The 20,996-nt window shown below is 54.6% G+C and overlaps 1 protein-coding gene across 3 annotated transcripts in view; it reads right to left on the bottom strand.

Annotated features, from left to right (window-relative positions):
• The window catches only part of LIG1 (DNA ligase 1), a 572,167-nt gene that overhangs the window by 74,779 nt on the left and 476,392 nt on the right, over window positions 1-20,996 (bottom strand). For all 3 annotated transcript variants that reach the window (XM_077250677.1, XM_077250678.1, XM_077250676.1), the window contains one exon: window positions 18,255-18,308. In XM_077250677.1, coding sequence (XP_077106792.1) covers window positions 18,255-18,308 — 54 coding nt within the window. The remainder of the gene's footprint in view (window positions 1-18,254; window positions 18,309-20,996) is intronic.

The raw sequence follows: 20,996 nt of genomic DNA, 5'->3' as shown, positions 1-20,996 counted from the left end.
GTGATCCGGCCCACCAAATTGGACCCAGAGTGACCCGGGCCACCAAATCGGACCCAGAGTGACCCGGACCACCAAATCGGACCCAGAGTGGCCTCAACCCTGAGGGGCTACAACTACCAAACCAGCGCCTGAGGGGCACCCAAGTGTGAAAGTCTTGCAGGGGCAGCCCGGGCACCATTCCAAAGCACTATCTGTAGTTCCTCCAGGAAATACCCATCTAGTTATTATTATAGTGCTTTGGAACAAAGCACTATACTGTTATTCCACCGTGGATAACTTCTTCTTCTTCTTATTATAGTGCTTTGGAACAAAGCACTATACTGTTATTCCACCGTGGATAACTTCTTCTTATTATAGTGCTTTGGAACAAAGCACTATACTGTTATTCCACCGTGGTAAACTTCTTCTTATTCTTATTATTCAGTCCGCACGTAATGCGGCCCGAACCGCTAAACTCACAGACTCCAGTGAGGTGTCATTTCGAAGCCAGCGTTCCTGAGAGGTGTGCTAAGTATTTTTCGTGTCGATCGGATTTGTAGTTTTTGCGCAATTTGTGTTTGAAAAAAGTCTTTCAATGCGTTTCAATGGAGAAATTTTCCTATACGTTTATAATGGGCTGGTTACTGAGGCAATTTCTAAAAATAACTGCCACCTGGCTGATTAGCTCATTGATATGCGCAGTCAGACACAGTTACTATGCCAACTCCTATGAAATCTACATCAGCTCACCAGGTCACAAGTTTTGTCAGATAATATCAGCTCTTAAAGTGACAGTACAGCACAATTCCAAACCACTATCCGTAGTCTTATGATTATTAGACTGTGGCCCGATTCTAACTCATCGGGTATTCTAGAATATGCATGTCCACGTAGTATATTGCACAGCCACGCAGTATACAGCGCAGAGCCGTGCAGTACACAGCGCAGAGACGCGCAGTACACATCGCAGAGCCGCGCAGTACACAGCGCAGAGCCGCGCAGTATAAAGCGCAGAGCCGTGCAGTACACAGCGCAGAGCCGCGCAGTACACAGCGCAGAGCCGTGCAGTACACAGCGCAGAGCCGCGCAGTATATAGCGCAGAGCCGTGCAGTACACAGCGCAGAGCCGCGCAGTACACAGCGCAGAGCCGTGCAGTACACAGCGCAGAGCCGCGCAGTATAAAGCGCAGAGCCGTGCAGTACACAGCGCAGAGCCGCGCAGTACACAGCGCAGAGCCGCGCAGTACACAGCGCAGAGCCGCGCAGTATAAAGCGCAGAGCCGCGCAGTACACAGCGCAGAGCCGCGCAGTACACAGCGCAGAGCCGTGCAGTACACAGCGCAGAGCCGCGCAGTTTAAAGCGCAGAGCCGTGCAGTACACAGCGCAGAGCCGCGCAGTACACAGCGCAGAGCCGTGCAGTACACAGCGCAGAGCCGCGCAGTATAAAGCGCAGAGCCGTGCAGTACACAGCGCACAGCCGCGCAGTACACAGCGCAGAGCCGCGCAGTACACAGCGCAGAGCCGCGCAGTATAAAGCGCAGAGCCGCGCAGTATAAAGCGCAGAGCCGCGCAGTACACAGCGCAGAGCCGCGCAGTACACAGCGCAGAGCCGTGCAGTACACAGCGCAGAGCCGCGCAGTATAAAGCGCAGAGCCGTGAAGTACACAGCGCAGAGCCGCGCAGTACACAGCGCAGAGCCGTGCAGTACACAGCGCAGAGCCGCGCAGTATAAAGCGCAGAGCCGTGCAGTACACAGCGCAGAGCCGTGCAGTACACAGCGCAGAGCCGCGCAGTACACAGCGCAGAGCCATGCAGTACACAGCGCAAAGCCGCGCAGTATAAAGCGCAGAGCCGCGCAGTATAAAGCGGAGAGCCGCGCAGTACACAGCGCAGAGCCGAGCAGTACACAGCGCAGAGCCGCGCAGTAGACAGCGCAGAGCCGTGCAGTACAGTGCGCAGAGCCGCACAGTATAAAGCGCAGAGCCGCGCAGTATACTGCGCAGAGCCGTGCAGTACACAGCGCAGAGCCGCGCAGTACACAGCGCAGAGCCGCGCAGTACACAGCGCAGAGCCGCGCAGTACACAGCGCAGAGCCGAGCAGTACACAGCGCAGAGCCACGCAGTACACAGCGCAGAGCCGCGCAGTACACAGCGCAGAGCCGCGCAGTACACAGCGCAGAGCCGCGCAGTACACAGAGCAGAGCCGCGCAGTATACAGCGCAGAGCTGCGCAGTACACAGCGCAGAGCCGCGCAGTACAGAGCGCAGAGCCGCACAGTATAAAGCGCAGAGCCGCGCAGTACACAGCGCAGATCCGCGCAGTACACAGCGCAGAGCCACGCAGTACACAGTGCAGAGCCGCACAGTACACAGCACAGAGCCGCGCAGTACACAGCGCAGAGCCACCCAGTATACAGCGCAGAGCCGCGCAGTACGCAGCGTAGAGCCACGCAGTATGCAGCGCAGAGCCGCGCATTATACAGCGCAGAGCCGCGTAGTATACAGCGCAGAGCCGCGTAGTATACAGCACAGAGCCACGCAGTATACAGCGCAGAGCCACGCAGTATACAGCGCAGAGCCACGTAGTTATACTGCCCAGTCACGTAGTATATTGTCCAGTCACATAGTATACTGCATATCCCTGTTAAAAAAAAAAAGAATTAAAATAAAAAAGTTACATACTCACCTCCTGGAGCAGCCGGTATCTGATGGTTGTTGCACCTCCTAGAGCGGCCGGTACACGATGCTTGTTGCACCTGGAGTGGCCGGTACCCGATGCTTGTTGCGCGCTCCGGTCCCAAGAGTGCATTGCGGTCTCACGAGATGATGACGTAGCGGTGTTGTGAGACAGAAAGACGGAAGTGCCCTTAGATAATTAGATAGTAGATTACCCCGCTCACCAATTCGGAACCCGAGAGGCCCGGCCCACCAAATCGGACCCCGAGGGGCCCGGCCCACCAAATCGGACCCAGAGTGACCCCGCCCCCTAAATCAGACCCAGAGTGACCCCGCCCACCAAATCGGACCCAGAGTGGCTCCGCCCACCAAATCGGACCCAGAGTGACCCCTTCCACCAAATCAGACCCAGAGTGACCCCTTCCACCAAATCGGACCCAGAGTGACCCCTTCCACCAAATCGGGCCCAGAGTGACCCCGCCCACCAAATCGGACCCAGAGTGACCCCACCCACCAAATCGGACCCTGAGGTGCCCAGCCCACCAAATCAGACCCTGAGGTGCCCAGCCCACCAAATCGGACCGAGTGACCCCACCCACCAAATTGGTCCCTAAGGTGCCCCGCCCACCAAATCGGACCCAGAGTGGCTCCGCCCACCGAATCGGACCCAGAGTGGCCACGCCCACAGAATCGGACCAAAAGTGACCCCGCCCACCGAATCGGACCTAGATTTACCCCGCCCACAAAATCAGACCCAGATTGACCCAACCCACCAAATCGGACCGCCTGAGGGGCACCCAAGTGTGAAAGTCTTGCAGGGGCAGCCCAGGCACCATTCCAAAGCACTATCTGTAGTTCCTTCAGGAAATACCCATCTAGTTATTATTCTTATTCTTATTATTATTCAGTCCGCACGTAATGCGGCCCGAACCGCTTCACTCACAGACTCCAGTGAGGTGTCATTTCGAAGCCAGCGTCCCCAAGAGGTGTGCCAAGTATTTTTCGTGTCGATCGGATTTGTAGTTTGGGCGCAATTTGCGTTTGAAAATGTTTTTTCCCCTCATTGTAATGCAATTCAATAGGGACATTTTCACATAGGTTATAATGGCCGGGTTTCTGAGGCAATTTGAAATGTACCTGCCACCTGGCTGATTAGCACATTGGTATGCGCAGTCAGGCCCAGTTACTATGGCAACGCCTGCGAACTGTATATGACCACGCCAGCACAGTTTTGCCAGATAATATCAGCTCTTAAAGTGATAGCACAGCACAATTTCAAAGCACTATCTGTAGTCTTATTATAATTATTGCCCCGCTCACCAAATCGGACCCAGCCCGCCAAATCGGACCCACAGTGGCGCCGCCCGCCAAATCGGACCCAGAGTGGCGCCGCCCGCCAAATCGGACCCAGAGTGTCGCCGCCCGCCAAATCAGACCCAGAGTGTCGCCGCCCGCCAAATCGGACCCAGAGTGGCGCCGCCCGCCAAATCGGACCCAGAGTGGCGCCGCCCGCCAAATCGGACCCAGAGTGGCGCCGCCTGCCAAATCGGACCCAGAGTGGCGCCGCCCGCCAAATCGGACCCAGAGTGACCCGGCCCGCCAAATCGGACCCAGAGTGACCCGGCCCGCCAAATCGGACCCAGAGTGACCCGGGCCGCCAAATCAGACCCACAGTGACCCGGGCCGCCAAATCGGACCCAGAGTGACCCGGGCCGCCAAATCGGACCCAGAGTGACCCGGGCCACCAAATCGGACCCAGAGTGACCCGGGCCACCAAATCAGACCCAGAGTGACCCGGGCCACCAAATCGGACCCAGAGTGACCCAGGCTACCAAATCGGACCCAGAGTGACCCGGGCCACCAAATCGGACCCAGAGTGACCCGGGCCACCAAATCGGACCCAGAGTGACCCGGCCCACCAAATCGGACCCAGAGTGACCCAGCCCACCAAATCGGACCCAGAGTGACCCGGCCCACCAAATCGGACCCAGAGTGACCCGGGCCACCAAATCGGACCCAGAGTGACCCGGGCCACCAAATCGGACCCAGAGTGACCCGGCGCACCAAATCGGACCCAGAGTGACCCGGCGCACCAAATCGGACCCAGAGTGACCCGGCGCACCAAATCGGACCCAGAGTGACCCGGGCCACCAAATCGGACCCGGAGTGACCCGGGCCACCAAATCGGACCCGGAGTGACCCGGGCCACCAAATCGGACCCGGAGTGACCCAGGCCACCAAATCGGACCCGGAGTGACCCGGCCCACCAAATCGGACCCAGAGTGACCCGGGCCACCAAATCGGACCCAGAGTGACCCGGGCCACCAAATCGGACCCAGAGTGACCCGGCCCACCAAATCGGACCCAGAGTGACCCGGCCCACCAAATCGGACCCAGAGTGACCCGGGCCACCAAATCGGACCCAGAGTGACCCGGGCCACCAAATCGGACCCAGAGTGACCCGGGCCACCAAATCGGACCCAGAGTGACCCGGCGCACCAAATCGGACCCAGAGTGACCCGGCGCACCAAATCGGACCCAGAGTGACCCGGGCCACCAAATCGGACCCGGAGTGACCCGGGCCACCAAATCGGACCCGGAGTGACCTGGGCCACCAAATCGGACCCGGAGTGACCCGGGCCACCAAATCGGACCCGGAGTGACCCGGCCCACCAAATCGGACCCGGAGTGACCCGGCCCACCAAATCGGACCCGGAGTGACCCGGCCCACCAAATCGGACCCGGAGTGACCCGGCCCACCAAATCGGACCCGGAGTGACCCGGCCCACCAAATCGGACCCGGAGTGACCCGGCCCACAAAATCGGACCTGGAGTGACCCGGCCCACTAAATCGGAAACAGAGTGACCCGGCCCACCAAACCAGCGCCTGAGGGGCACCCAAGTGTGAAAGTCTTGCAGGGGCAGCCCGGGCACCATTCCAAAGCACTATCTGTAGTTCCTCCAGGAAATACCCATCTAGTTATTATTATAGTGCTTTGGAACAAAGCACTATACTGTTATTCCACCGTGGATAACTTCTTCTTATTCTTATTATTCAGTCCGCACGTAATGCGGCCCGAACCGCTTCACTCACAGACTCCAGTGAGGTGTCATTTCGAAGCCAGCGTCCCCAAGAGGTGTGCTAAGTATTTTTCGTGCCGATCGGATTTGTAGTTTTTGCGCAATTTGTGTTTGAAAAAAGTCTTTCAATGCGTTTCAATAGAGAAATTTTCCTATGCGTTTATAATGGGCTGGTTTCTGAGGCAATTTCTAAAAATAACTGCCACCTGGCTGATTAGCTCATTGATATGCGCAGTCAGACACAGTTACTATGCCAACGCCTATGAAATCTACATCAGCTCACCAGGTCACAAGTTTTGTCAGATAATATCAGCTCTTAAAGTGACAGTACAGCACAATTCCAAACCACTATCCGTAGTCTTATAATTATTAGATGGTGGCCCGATTCTAACTCATCGGGTATTCTACAATATGCATGTCCACGAAGTATATTGCACAGCCACACAGTACACAGCGCAGAGCCGCGCAGTACACAGCGTAGAGCCGCGCAGTACACAGCGCAGAGCCGCGCAGTATAAAGCGCAGAGCCGCGCAGTACACAGCGCAGAGCCGCGCAGTACACAGCGCAGAGCCGCGCAGTATAAAGCGCAGAGCCGTGCAGTACACAGCGCAGAGCCGCGCAGTACACAGCGCAGAGCCGCGCAGTACACAGCGCAGAGCCGTGCAGTACACAGCGCAGAGCCGCGCAGTACACAGCGCAGAGCCGCGCAGTATAAAGCGCAGAGCCGTGCAGTACACAGCGCAGAGCCGCGCAGTACACAGCGCAGAGCCGCGCAGTACAGAGCGCAGAGCCGCGCAGTATAAAGCGCAGAGCCGCGCAGTACACAGCGCAGAGCCGGGCAGTACACAGCGCAGAGCCGCGCAGTATACAGCGCAGAGCCGTGCAGTACACAGCGCAGAGCCGCGCAGTACACAGCGCAGAGCCGCGCAGTACACAGCGCAGAGCCGCGCAGTACACAGCGCAGAGCCATGCAGTACACAGCGCAAAGCCACGCAGTATAAAGCGCAGAGCCGCGCAGTACACAGCGCAGAGCCGCACAGTACACAGCGCAGAGCCACGCAGTACACAGCGCAGAGCCGCGCAGTACACAGCGCAGAGCCGCGCAGTACACAGCGCAGAGCCATGCAGTACACAGCGCAAAGCCACGCAGTATAAAGCGCAGAGCCGCGCAGTACACAGCGCAGGGCCGCGCAGTACACAGCGCAGAGCCGCGCAGTATAAAGCGGAGAGCCGCGTAGTACACAGCGCAGAGCCGCGCAGTACACAGCCCAGAGCCGCGCAGTACACAGCGCAGAGCCACGCAGTACACAGCGCAGAGCCGCGCAGTATAAAGCGGAGAGCCGCGTAGTATAAAGCGGAGAGCCGCGCAGTACACAGCGCAGAGCCGCGCAGTACACAGCGCAGAGCTGCGCAGTATACAGCGCAGAGCCGCGCAGTAGACAGCGCAGAGCCGTGCAGTACAGAGCGCAGAGCCGCACAGTATAAAGCGCAGAGCCGCACAGTATACCGCGCAGAGCCGCGCAGTACACAGCGCAGAGCCGCGCAGTATAAAGCGCAGAGCCGTGCAGTACACAGCGCAGAGCCGCGCAGTACACAGCGCAGAGCCGCGCAGTACACAGCGCAAAGCCGCGCAGTATAAAGCGCAGAGCCGCGCAGTACACAGCGCAGAGCCGCACAGTACACAGCGCAGAGCCGCGCAGTACACAGCGCAGAGCCGCGCAGTATAAAGCGGAGAGCCACGCAGTACACAGCGCAGAGCCGAGCAGTACACAGCGCAGAGCCGCGCAGTACACAGCACAGAGCCGCGCAGTACACAGCGCAGAGCCGCGCAGTACACAGCGGAGAGCCGCGCAGTACACAGCCCAGAGCCGAGCAGTACACAGCGCAGAGCCGCGCAGTACACAGCGCAGAGCCACGCAGTACACAGCGGAGAGCCGCGCAGTACACAGCGCAGAGCCGAGCAGTACACAGCGCAGAGCTGCGCAGTACACAGCGCAGAGCCGCGCAGTATACAGCGCAGAGCCGCGCAGTACACAGCGCAGAGCCGCGCAGTACAGAGCGCAGAGCCGCACAGTATAAAGCGCAGAGCCGCGCAGTACACAGCGCAGAGCCGCACACAGCCAGGGCCGCACAGTATACAGCGCAGAGCCACCCAGTATACAGCGCAGAGCCGCGCAGTATACAGCGCAGAGCCGCGCAGTACACAGCGTAGAGCCACGCAGTATGCAGCGCAGAGCCGCGCAGTATACAGCGCAGAGCCGCGTAGTATACAGCGCAGAGCCCCGCAGCATACAATGCAGAGCCCCGCAGTATACAGCGCAGAGCCGTGCAGTACACAGTGCAGAGCCGCGCAGTACACAGCGCAGAGCCGCGCAGTATACAGCGCAGACACGCGCAGTACACAGCACGGACATGCGCAGTACACAGCGCAGAGCCGCGCAGTACACAGCGCAGAGCCGCGTAGTATACAGCGAAGAGCCACGCAGTATATAGCGCAGAGCCGCGCAGTACAAAGCGCAGAGCCGCGCAGTATACAGCGCAGAGCCGCGCAGTATACAGCGCAGAACGCGCAGTACACAGTGCAGAGCCGTGCAGTACACAGCGCAGAGCCGCGCAGTACACAGCGCAGAGCCGCGCAGTACACAGCGCAGAGCCACGCAGTATAGAGCGCAGAGCCGCTTAGTATACAGCGCAGAGCCGCGTAGTATACAGCGCAGAGCCGCGTAGTATACAGCGCAGAGCCACGCAGTATACAGCGCAGAGCCACGCAGTATACAGCGCAGAGACACGTAGTTATACTGCCCAGTCACGTAGTATATTGTCCAGTCACATAGTATACTGCATATCCCTGTTAAAAAAAAAAAAAAGAATTAAAATAAAAAAGTTACATACTCACCTCCTGGAGCGGCCGGTATCTGATGGTTGTTGCACCTGGAGTGGCCGGTACCCGATGCTTGTTGCGCGCTCCGGTCCCAAGAGTGCATTGCGGTCTCACGAGATGATGACGTAGCGGTGTTGTGAGACAGAAAGATGGAAGTGCCCTTAGACAATTATATAGTAGATTACCCCGCTCACCAATTCGGAACCCGAGAGGCCCGGCCCACCAAATCGGACCCCGAGGGGCCCGGCCCACCAAATCAGACCCAGAGTGACCCCGCCCCCTAAATCGGACCCAGAGTGACCCTGCCCACCAAATCGGACCCAGAGTGGCTCCGCCCACCAAATCGGACCCAGAGTGACCCCTTCCACCAAATCAGACCCAGAGTGACCCCTTCCACCAAATCGGACCCAGAGTGACCCCTTCCACCAAATCGGACCCAGAGTGACCCCTTCCACCAAATCGGACCCAGAGTGACCCCTTCCACCAAATCGGGCCCAGAGTGACCCCGCCCACCAAATCGGACCCAGAGTGACCCCACCCACCAAATCGGACCCTGAGGTGCCCAGCCCACCAAATCAGACCCTGAGGTGCCCAGCCCACCAAATCGGACCGAGTGACCCCACCCACCAAATTGGTCCCTAAGGTGCCCCGCCCACCAAATCGGACCCAGAGTGGCTCCGCCCACAGAATCGGACCAAAAGTGACCCCGCCCACCGAATCGGACCTAGATTTACCCCGCCCACAAAATCAGACCCAGATTGACCCAACCCACCAAATCGGACCGCCTGAGGGGCACCCAAGTGTGAAAGTCTTGCAGGGGCAGCCCGGGCACCATTCCAAAGCACTATCTGTAGTTCCTTCAGGAAATACCCATCTAGTTATAGTGCTTTGGAACAAAGCACTATACTGTTATTCCACCGTGGTAAACTTCTTCTTATTCTTATTATTCAGTCCGCACGTAATGCGGCCCGAACCGCTAAACTCACAGACTCCAGTGAGGTGTCATTTCGAAGCCAGCGTCCCCAAGAGGTGTGCTAAGTATTTTTCGTGCCGATCGGATTTGTAGTTTTTGCGCAATTTGTGTTTGAAAAAAGTCTTTCAATGCGTTTCAATGGAGAAATTTTCCTATACGTTTATAATGGGCTGGTTTCTGAGGCAATTTCTAAAAATAACTGCCACCTGGCTGATTAGCTCATTGATATGCGCAGTCAGACACAGTTACTATGCCAACGCCTATGAAATCTACATCAGCTCACCAGGTCACAAGTTTTGTCAGATAATATCAGCTCTTAAAGTGACAGTACAGCACAATTCCAAACCACTATCCGTAGTCTTATGATTATTAGACTGTGGCCCGATTCTAACTCATCGGGTATTCTAGAATATGCATGTCCACGTAGTATATTGCACAGCCACGCAGTATACAGTGCAGAGCCGCGCAGTACACAGCGCAGAGCCGCGCAGTACACAGCGCAGAGCCGCGCAGTACACAGTGCAGAGCCGCGCAGTACACAGCGCAGAGCCGCGCAGTACACAGCGCAGAGCCGCGCAGTACACAGCGCAGAGCCGCGCAGTACACAGCGCAGAGCCGCGCAGTACACAGCGCAGAGCCGCGCAGTACACAGCGCAGAGCCGCGCAGTACACAGCGCAGAGCCGCGCAGTACACAGAGCAGAGCCGCGCAGTACACAGCGCAGAGCCGCGCAGTACACAGCGCAGAGCCGCGCAGTACACAGCGCAGAGCCGCGCAGTACACAGCGCAGAGCCGCGCAGTACACAGCGCAGAGCCGCGCAGTACACAGCGCAGAGCCGCGCAGTACACAGCGCAGAGCCGCGCAGTACACAGCGCAGAGCCGCGCAGTACACAGCGCAGAGCCGCGCAGTACACAGCGCAGAGCCGCGCAGTACACAGCGCAGAGCCGCGCAGTACACAGCGCAGAGCCGCGCAGTACACAGCGCAGAGCCGCGCAGTACACAGCGCAGAGCCGCGCAGTACACAGCGCAGAGCCGCGCAGTACACAGCGCAGAGCCGTGCAGTACACAGCGCAGAGCCGCGCAGTATAAAGCGCAGAGCCGCGCAGTATACCGCGCAGAGCCGCGCAGTACACAGCGCAGAGCCGTGCAGTACACAGCGCAGAGCCGCGCAGTATAAAGCGCAGAGCCGCGCAGTACACAGCGCAGAGCCGCGCAGTACACAGCGCAGAGCCGCGCAGTACACAGCGCAGAGCCGCGCAGTACACAGCGCAAAGCCGCGCAGTATAAAGCGCAGAGCCGCGCAGTATAAAGCGCAGAGCCGCGCAGTACACAGCGCAAAGCCGCGCAGTATAAAGCGCAGAGCCGCGCAGTACACAGCGCAGAGCCGCGCAGTACACAGCGCAGAGCCGCGCAGTACACAGCGGAGAGCCGCGCAGTACACAGCGCAGAGCCGAGCAGTACACAGCGCAGAGCCGCGCAGTACACAGCGCAGAGCCGCGCAGTACACAGCGCAGAGCCGCGCAGTACACAGCGCAGAGCCGCGCAGTATACAGCGCAGAGCCGCGCAGTACACAGCGCAGAGCCGCACAGTACAAAGCACAGAGCCGCGCAGTACACAGCGCAGAGCCACGCAGTACACAGCGCAGAGCCGCGCAGTACACAGTGCAGAGCCGCGCAGTACACAGCACAGAGCCGCGCAGTACACAGCGCAGAGCCACCCAGTATACAGCGCAGAGCCGCGCAGTATACAGCGCAGAGCCGCGCAGTACACAGCGTAGAGCCACGCAGTATGCAGCGCAGAGCCGCGCAGTATACAGCGCAGAGCCGCGCAGTATACAGCGCAGAGCCGCGTAGTATACAGCGCAGAGCCCCGCAGTATACAGTGCAGAGCCCCGCAGTACACAGCGCAGAGCCGTGCAGTACACAGTGCAGAGCTGCGCAGTACACAGCGCAGAGCCGCGCAGTATACAGCGCAGACACGCGCAGTACACAGCACGGACACGCGCAGTACACAGCGCAGAGCCTCGCCGTACACAGCGCAGAGCCGCGTAGTATACAGCGAAGAGCCACGCAGTATATAGCGCAGAGCCGCGCAGTACAAAGCGCAGAGCCGTGCAGTATACAGCGCAGAGCCACGCAGTATACAGCGCAGAACGCGCAGTACAGTGCAGAGCCGCGCAGTACACAGCGCAGAGCCGTGCAGTACACAGCGCAGAGCCGCGCAGTACACAGCGCAGAGCCGCGCAGTACACAGCGCAGAGCCACGCAGTATACAGCGCAGAGCCGCGTAGTATACAGCGCAGAGCCGCGTAGTATACAGCGCAGAGCCACGCAGTATACAGCGCAGAGCCACGCAGTATACAGCGCAGAGCCACGCAGTATACAGCGCAGAGCCACGTAGTCATACTGCCCAGTCACGTAGTATATTGTCCAGTCACATAGTATACTGCATATCCCTGTTAAAAAAAAAAAAAAATTAAAATAAAAAGTTACATACTCACCTCCTGGAGCGGCCGGTATCTGATGGTTGTTGCACCTCCTAGAGCGGCCGGTACACGATGCTTGTTGCACCTGGAGTGGCCGGTACCCGATGCTTGTTGCGCGCTCTGGTCCCAAGAGTGCATTGCGGTCTCACGAGATGATGACGTAGCAGTGTTGTGGGACAGAAAGACGGAAGTGCCCTTAGACAATTATATAGTAGATTACCCCGCTCACCAATTCGGAACCCGAGAGGCCCGGCCCACCAAATCGGACCCCGAGGGGCCCGGCCCACCAAATCGGACCCAGAGTGACCCCGCCCCCTAAATCGGACCCAGAGTGACCCCGCCCACCAAATCAGACCCAGAGTGGCTCCGCCCACCAAATCGGACCCAGAGTGACCCCTTCCACCAAATCAGACCCAGAGTGACCCCTTCCACCAAATCGGACCCAGAGTGACCCCTTCCACCAAATCGGGCCCAGAGTGACCCCTTCCACCAAATCGGACCCAGAGTGACCCCACCCACCAAATCGGACCCTGAGGTGCCCAGCCCACCAAATCAGACCCTGAGGTGCCCAGCCCACCAAATCGGACCGAGTGACCCCACCCACCAAATTGGTCCCTAAGGTGCCCCGCCCACCAAATCGGACCCAGAGTGGCTCCGCCCACCGAATCGGACCCAGAGTGGCCGCGCCCACAGAATCGGACCAAAAGTGACCCCGCCCACCGAATCGGACCTAGATTTACCCCGCCCACAAAATCAGACCCAGATTGACCCAACCCACCAAATCGGACCGCCTGAGGGGCACCCAAGTGTCAAAGTCTTGCAGGGGCAGCCCGGGCACCATTCCAAAGCACTATCTGTAGTTCCTTCAGGAAATACCCATCTAGTATTATTATTGTAATCCGAACATGGAAATCTTATTATTCAGTTTTTTTCCGCAATTAATGCGGCCCAAACCGCTGCACGCACAGACTCCAGTGAGGCGTCATTTCGAAGCCAGCGTCCACGAGAGGTGTGCTAAGAATTTTTCGTGTCGATCTGATTTGTAGTTTTTTTTAAAAGTGCATTTTAAAAAAAAAATTTCCCATAGGAAATAATGGCAAACTTTCCATTACCCCCAACTTGACCTTCCAAAGATGGCAGCTATGCAAATGTATGGTGTCCATTTTGGACATGATCATTTATCAAAGTCAAACATCGGAATAAAGTGACTATGACACCCTCTCGTCACGTGTGTGAAAAGTAAGTGCACCCTCGATCCCGTGTGTGAAAAGTAAGTGCACCGAGTGGCCCCGCCCCCCAAATTGGACCCCGAGTGGCCCCGCCCACAAAATCAGACCTAGATTGACCCAACCCACCAAATCAGACCCAGAGTGACTCTGCCTACCAAATCGGACCGCCTGAGGGGCACCCAAGTGTGAAAGTCTTGCAGGGGCAGCCCGGGCACCATTCCAAAGCACTATCTGTAGTTCCTTCAGGAAATACCTATCTAGTTATTCTTATTATTATTCAGTCCGCACGTAATGCGGCCCGAACCGCTAAACTCACAGACTCCAGTCAGGTGTCATTTCGAAGCCAGCGTTCCTGAGAGGTGTGCTAAGTATTTTTCGTGTCGATCGGATTTGTAGTTTTGGCGCAATTTGCGTTTGAAAAAAGTGTCTCAATGCGTTTCAATAGGGAAATTTTCCAATACGTTTATAATGGGCCTGATTTCTGAGGCAATTTCTAAAAATAACTGCCACCTGGCTGATTAGCTCATTGATATGCGCAGTGAGACCCAGTTACTATGCCAACGCCTATAAACTCTACATCAGCCCACCAGGTCACAAGTTTTGTCAGATAATGTCCGCTCTTAAAGTGACAGTAGAGCACAATTCCAAAACACTATCTGTAGTCTTATAATTATTGCCCCGCTCACCAAATCGGACCCAGCCCGCCAAATCGGACCCAGAGTGGCGCCGCCCGCCAAATCGGACCCGGAGTGGGGCCGCCCGCCATATCGGACCCAGAGTGGCGCCGCCCGCCATATCGGACCCGGAGTGGCGCCGCCCGCCATATCGGACCCAGAGTGGCGCCGCCGGCCAAATCGGACCCAGAGTGGCGCCGCCGGCCAAATCGGACCCAGAGTGGCGCCGCCGGCCAAATCGGACCTAGAGTGGCGCCGCCGGCCAAATCGGACCCAGAGTGGCGCCGCCCGCCAAATCGGACCCAGAGTGGCGCCGCCCGCCAAATCGGACCCAGAGTGGCGCCGCCCGCCAAATCGGACCCAGAGTGGCGCCGCCCGCCAAATCGGACCCAGAGTGGCGCCGCCCGCCAAATCGGACCCAGAGTGGCGCCGCCCGCCAAATCGGACCCAGAGTGGCGCCGCCCGCCAAATCGGACCCAGAGTGGCGCCGCCCGCCAAATCGGACCCAGAGTGGCGCCGCCCGCCAAATCGGACCCAGAGTGGCGCCGCCCGCCAAATCGGACCCAGAGTGGCGCCGCCCGCCAAATCGGACCCAGAGTGGCGCCGCCCGCCAAATCGGACCCAGAGTGACCCGGCCCGCCAAATCGGACCCAGAGTGACCCGGCCCGCCAAATCGGACCCAGAGTGACCCGGCCCGCCAAATCGGACCCAGAGTGACCCGGCCCGCCAAATCGGACCCAGAGTGACCCGGCCCGCCAAATCGGACCCAGAGTGACCCGGCCCGCCAAATCGGACCCAGAGTGTCCCGGCCCACCAAATCGGACCCAGAGTGACCCGGCCCACCAAATCGGACCCAGAGTGACCCGGGCCACCAAATCGGACCCAGAGTGACCCGGGCCACCAAATCGGACCCAGAGTGACCCGGCCCACCAAATCGGACCCAGAGTGGCGCCGCCCGCCAAATCGGACCCAGAGTGGCGCCGCCTGCCCAATCGGACCCAGAGTGGCGCCGCCCGCCAAATCGGACCCAGAGTGACCCGGCCCACCAAATCGGACCCAGAGTGGCCTCAACCCTGAGGGGCTACAACTACCAAACCAGCGCCTGAGGGGCACCCAAGTGTGAAAGTCTTGCAGGGGCAGCCCGGGCACCATTCCAAAGCACTATCTGTAGTTCCTTCAGGAAATACCTATCTAGTTATTCTTATTATTATTCAGTCCGCAGTTAATGCGGCCTGAACCGTTTCACTCACAGACTCCAGTGAGGTGTCATTTCGAAGCCAGCGTCCCCAAGAGGTGTGCTAAGTATTTTTGGTGTCGATCGGATTTGTAGTTTTGGCGCAATTTGCATTTGAAAAAAGTGTTTCAATGCATTTCAATAGGGAAATTTTCCCATACGTTTATAATGGGCCTGATTTCTGAGGCAATTTCTAAAAATAACTGCCAACTGCCACCTGGCTGATTAGCTCATTTATATGCGCAGTCAGACACAGTTACTATGCCAACGCCTATGAACTGTACTTGAGCCCACCAGCACAAAAGTTTTGTCAGATATCAGCTCTTAAAGTGACAGCACAGCACAATTCCAAAGCACTATCTGTAGTCTTATTATTATTATTATTACTAGATGGTGGCCCGATTTTAACGCATCGGGTATTCTAGAATATGTATGTCCACGTAGTATATTGCACAGCCACGCAGTATACAGCGCAGAGCTGCGCAGTATACAGCGCAGAGCTGCGCAGTATACAGCGCAGAGCCGCGCAGTATACAGCGCAACACCACGCAGTATACAGCCCAGAGCGGCGCAGTATACAGCCCAGAGCGGCGCAGTATACAGCGCAGAGCGGCGCAGTATACAGCGCAGAGCCGCGCAGTATACAGCGCAGAGCCGCGCAGTATACAGCGCAGAGCCGCGCAGTATACAGCGCAGAGCCGCGCAGTATACAGCGCAGAGCCGCGCAGTATACAGCGCAGAGCCGCGCAGTATACAGCGCAGAGCCGCGCAGTATACAGCGCAGAGCCGCGCAGTATACAGCGCAGAGCCGCGCAGTATACAGCGCAGAGCCGCGCAGTATTCAGCGCAGAGCCGCGCAGTATTCAGCGCAGCGCCGCGCAGTATTCAGCACAGAGCTGCGCAGTATACAGCGCAGAGCCGCGCAGTATACAGCGCAGAGCCACGTAGTTATACTGCCCAGTCACGTAGTATATTGTCCAGTCACATAGTATACTGCATATCCCTGTTAAAAAAAAAAAAGAATTAAAATAAAAAATAGTTACATACTCACCTCCTGGAGCGGCCGGTACCTGATGCTTGTTGCACCTCCTAGAGCGGCCGGTACACGATGCTTGTTGCACCTCCTGGAGCAGCCGGTACCCGATGCTTGTTGCGCTCTCCGGTCCCAAGAGTGCATTGCGGTCTCACAAGATGATGACGTAGCGGTGTTGTGAGACCGCACGTCATCATCTCGCGAGACCGCAATGCATGCAGCGGTGACCGGGGCGTCGCGCGGAGCGGGAAAGGCCGGTTCCTGATCCGGAGGGTGAGTATTTAACTATTTTTTATTTTTTTTTATTATTTTTAACATTAGATATTTTTACTATTCATGCTGCATAAGCAGCATCAATAGTAAAAAGGTGGTCACACAGGGTTAATAGCAGCGTTAACCGAGTGCGTTACACCACGGTCAACGCTGCCATTAACCCTGTGTGAGCGCTGACCGGAGGGGAGTATGCGGGCACCGGGCAGTGAGTGCGGGGAGTAAGGAGCGGCCATTTTCTTCCGTACTGTGCGCGTCGCTGATTGGTCGCTGCAGCTATGACAAGCAGCTGCCGAGACCAATCAGCGAACGAATAACGGTGACAGAAAGACGGAAGTGCCCTTAGATAATTATATAGTAGATTACCCCGCTCACCAATTCGGACCCCGAGTGGCCCTGCCCACCAAATCGGCCCGAGGGGCCCCGCCCACCAAATCGGCACCTGAGGTGCCCCACCCACCAAATCGGTCCTGAGGGGCATGCAAGTGTAAAACTCTTGCAGGGGCAGCCTGGGTACCATACCAAAACACTATCTGTAGTTCCTTCAGGAAATACCCATCTAGTTTATTTTGACAATGACTAAAAAACACTAATACACCAGTGTAACCTACAGTATTCTAATTTTTACCTGGGGTGCAGGATATATTATTACTCCAATAATCGTGTAAACAGGTCCTCTGTGCATAGTTATACCCAAAGTAATTACCCCCAAAAAAATCCTAGTGTTCCCTCTCTAATACTAAATAACTCTGGAGGTTGGCCCCCTATAAGATACGAGATTGGTGCCCTCACTCTTCCCCTGTTATGCCCTATTATAATCAGATGAAGAGGTGGGAATACAGGTGAGGTAAAAGATGATGAAAAGTCAGTGCAGCATATATGTCAAAATTCAAAATCCCACTAACACGAAGACAGCAAATATCGGGAAACATAACCTCAAAAATTATGGTCATAGCTGAACTTGCTCACAAAAGTATCAATAGTGCAGATAATGTAAATAAGACAGGGAGTTTATTGCGAAGCTGATAGTATCTTTATATCCACAATGTTATGGACAAAACAATTCTAATGTTCCCGATCTGGTTCACTAACCTGATACTACCTGACTGCAGAATGCCTTGTATACATTGATCTTTAACGCCTTAGTGACCAATTCTATTTTGACCTAAGGCCCAGCCAATATTTACAATTCTGACCAGTGTCAATTTCTGTTGTCATATCTCTGCAACGCTTCAATGGACCCCACTGATTCAGAGATTGTTTTCTTGTGACATATTGTACTTCATGATAGTGGTAACATTTGTTTGATATGACTTGTGATTATTTGCGAAAAAAAAAAATTGAGAATTTCCGATGCAGGGGGTGCTATAACCTTATTTCTTAGCACCATTACAAAGCGGCGCTGATGAATAATGCCCCTTAACTGCTGCCGTTAAAAGGCTTATCGGTGGTCATTAAGGCGTTCAGTCTCTCACCTAGTCAATTCAGATCTCATACTTTGCACTGATGTGGGGCAGCAAGCTGAAACACTGTCTGCAAATTGAAATTCTTGTTTGGCTTTTACCCCAAGTCATATTGCAAGGCTTGTTAAAGAGTTGATATTGACTCTTAAGATTGCTACATCCAATAGGAGGTGATAAGAGTTCAAGTCCTCATTCTCTCTCAAGAGACACTTTACATATAGGATGATTATGCGTACAAAACAGTATATTATCAGACTACACTGAAACCGTTACCTTTAGAAAACGGTGATGCTTTTCTAAGTCTTCATCTGTAAAGCCTGTTCCAATCTGGGGAAAAAAAAAAGTTTTAAATGTAGCTAAATAATGCATACAAATGTATTTCTGCTATCTGTTCTTTCTATAATAAGCAAGGACTAGATAGGGTGAAGACCTAGGCTATAGCTAAGTGAATCAATAACAGCTGATGAGAGGATATTATAGCTATAAAAAGGAAAGGCCCTCATACTGCCAAAGTCCTATTTACAGATGAAAAAACAAATCTGTTAATTGGGTTTTCTGCTATACCTTCCACATCTCTAGTCCTTAAGATCAACCAACAGATTATATGTTACGGATTTCATTAATATTGCACCGGTGATAAACCTATCAAATGTGCAATACTAAAATAATGCTGAAAATGGTGGCTCTTGAAAACAGGAGATGGGGAACACAAGGTTCTACCAACAGTCTATACTGTTTAGTTAAAGGGAACCTGTCACCCCCAAAATCGAAGGTGAGCTAAGCCCACCGGCATCAGGGGCTTATCTACAGCATTCTGGAATGCTGTATATAAGCCCCTGATGTATCCTGAAAGATGAGAAAAAGAGGTTAGATTATACTCACCTGGACGGGCGGTCCGATCCGATGGGCGTCGAGGTCCGGGGCCTCCCATCTTCTTACGATGACGTCCTCTTCTTGTCTTCACGCTTTGGCTCCGGCACACTTTGTCAGCCCTGTTGAGGGCAGAGTAAAGTACTACAGTGCGCTGGTGCTGGGCCTCTCTGACCTTTCCCAGCGCCTGCGCACTGCAGTACTTTGCCCTGCCCTCAACAGGGCAGACAAAGTACGCCTGCACCGGAGCCGAAGCGTGAAGACAAGAGGACGTCATCGTAAGAAGATGGGAGGCGCTGGACCGGACGGCGACACCCATCGGACCGGACAGCAGCGGGACCGCGCCTGGGTGAGTATAATCTAACCTCTTTTTCTCATCTTTCAGGATACATCAGGGGCTTATCTACATCATTCCAGAATGCTGTAGGGAAGCCCCTGATGCCGGTGGGCTTAGCTCACCTTCGATGTTGGGGGTGACAGGTTCCCTTTAACCCCTTCACCCCCAAGGGTGGTTTGCACGTTATGGACCGGGCCAATTTTTACAATTCTGACCACTGTCCCTTTATGAGGTTATAACTCTGGAACGCTTCAACGGATCCTGGTGATTCTGACATTGTTTTCTCGTGACATATTGTACTTCATGATAGTGGTAAAATTTCTTTGATATTACCTGCGTTTATTTGTGAAAAAAATGGAAATTTAGCGAAAATTTTGAAAATTTCGCAATTTTCCAAATTTGAATTTTTATGCAATTAAATCACAGTGATATGTCACACAAAATACTTAAGTAACATTTCCCACATGTCTACTTTACATCAGCACCATTTTGGAACCAACATTTTTTTTTGTTAGGGAGTTATAAGGGTTAAAAGTTGACCAGCAACTTCTCATTTTTACAACACCATTTTTTTTTAGGGACCACATCTCATTTGAAGTCATTTTGAGGGGTCTATATGATAGAAAATACCCAAGTGTGACACCATTCTAAAAACTGCACCCCTCAAGGTGCTCAAAACCACATTCAAAAAGTTTATTAACCCTTCAGGTGTTTCACAGGAATTTTTGGAATGTTTAAATAAAAATGAACATTTAACTTTTTTTCACACAAAATTTACTTCAGCTCCAATTTGTTTTATTTTACCAAGGGTAACAGGAGAAAATGGACCCCAAAAGATGTTATACAATTTGTCCTGAGTACGCAGATACCCCATATGTAGGGGTAAACCACTGTTTGGGCGCATGACAGAGCTCGAAAGCGAAGGAGCGCCATTTGACTTTTCAATGCAAAATTGACTGGAATTGACATGGGACGCCATGTTGGGTTTGGAGAGCCCCTGATGTGCCTAAACATTGAAACCCCCCACAAGTGACACCATTTTGGAAAGTAGACACCCTAAGGAACTTATCTAGATGTGTGGTGAGCACTTTGACCCACCAAGTGCTTCACAGAAGTTTATAATGCAGAACCGTAAAAAAAAATCATATTTTTTCACAAAAATGATCTTTTCGCCCCCAATTTTTTATTTTCCAAAGGGTAAGAGAAGAAATTGGACCCCAAAAGTTGTTGTACAATTTGTCCTGAGTACGCTGATACCCCATATGTGGGGGGGAACCACCGTTTGGGCGCATGGGAGCGCTCGGAAGGGATGGAGCGCCATTTGGAATGCAGACTTAGATGGAATGGTCTGCAGGCGTCACATTGCGTTTGCAGAGCCCCTAATGTACCTAAACAGTAAAACCCCCCCCACAAGTGACACCATTTTGGAAAGTAGACCCCCTAAGGAACTCATCTAGATGTGTTTTGAGAGCTTTGAACCCCCAAGTGTTTCACTACAGTTTATAACGGAGAGCCGTGCAAATAAAAAATATTTTTTTTCCACAAAAATTATTTTTTAGCCCCCAGTTTTGTATTTTTCCAAGGTTAACAGGAGAAATTGGACCCTATATATTGTTGTCCAATTTGTCCTGAATACGATGATACCTGATATCTGGGGGGAACCACCGTTTGAGCGCATGGCAGAGCTCGGAAGGGAAGGATCATCATTTGCAATGCAGACTTAGATGGATTGGTCCGCAGGCGTCACATTGCATTTGCAGAGCCCCTAATGTACCTAAACAGTAGAAACCCCCCACAAGTGACCCAAT

Source organism: Ranitomeya variabilis, chromosome 4 (assembly GCF_051348905.1).
Source record: "Ranitomeya variabilis isolate aRanVar5 chromosome 4, aRanVar5.hap1, whole genome shotgun sequence".
Taxonomy (NCBI): domain Eukaryota; kingdom Metazoa; phylum Chordata; class Amphibia; order Anura; family Dendrobatidae; genus Ranitomeya; species Ranitomeya variabilis.
This window is presented reverse-complemented; position numbering and strand designations above follow the sequence as displayed.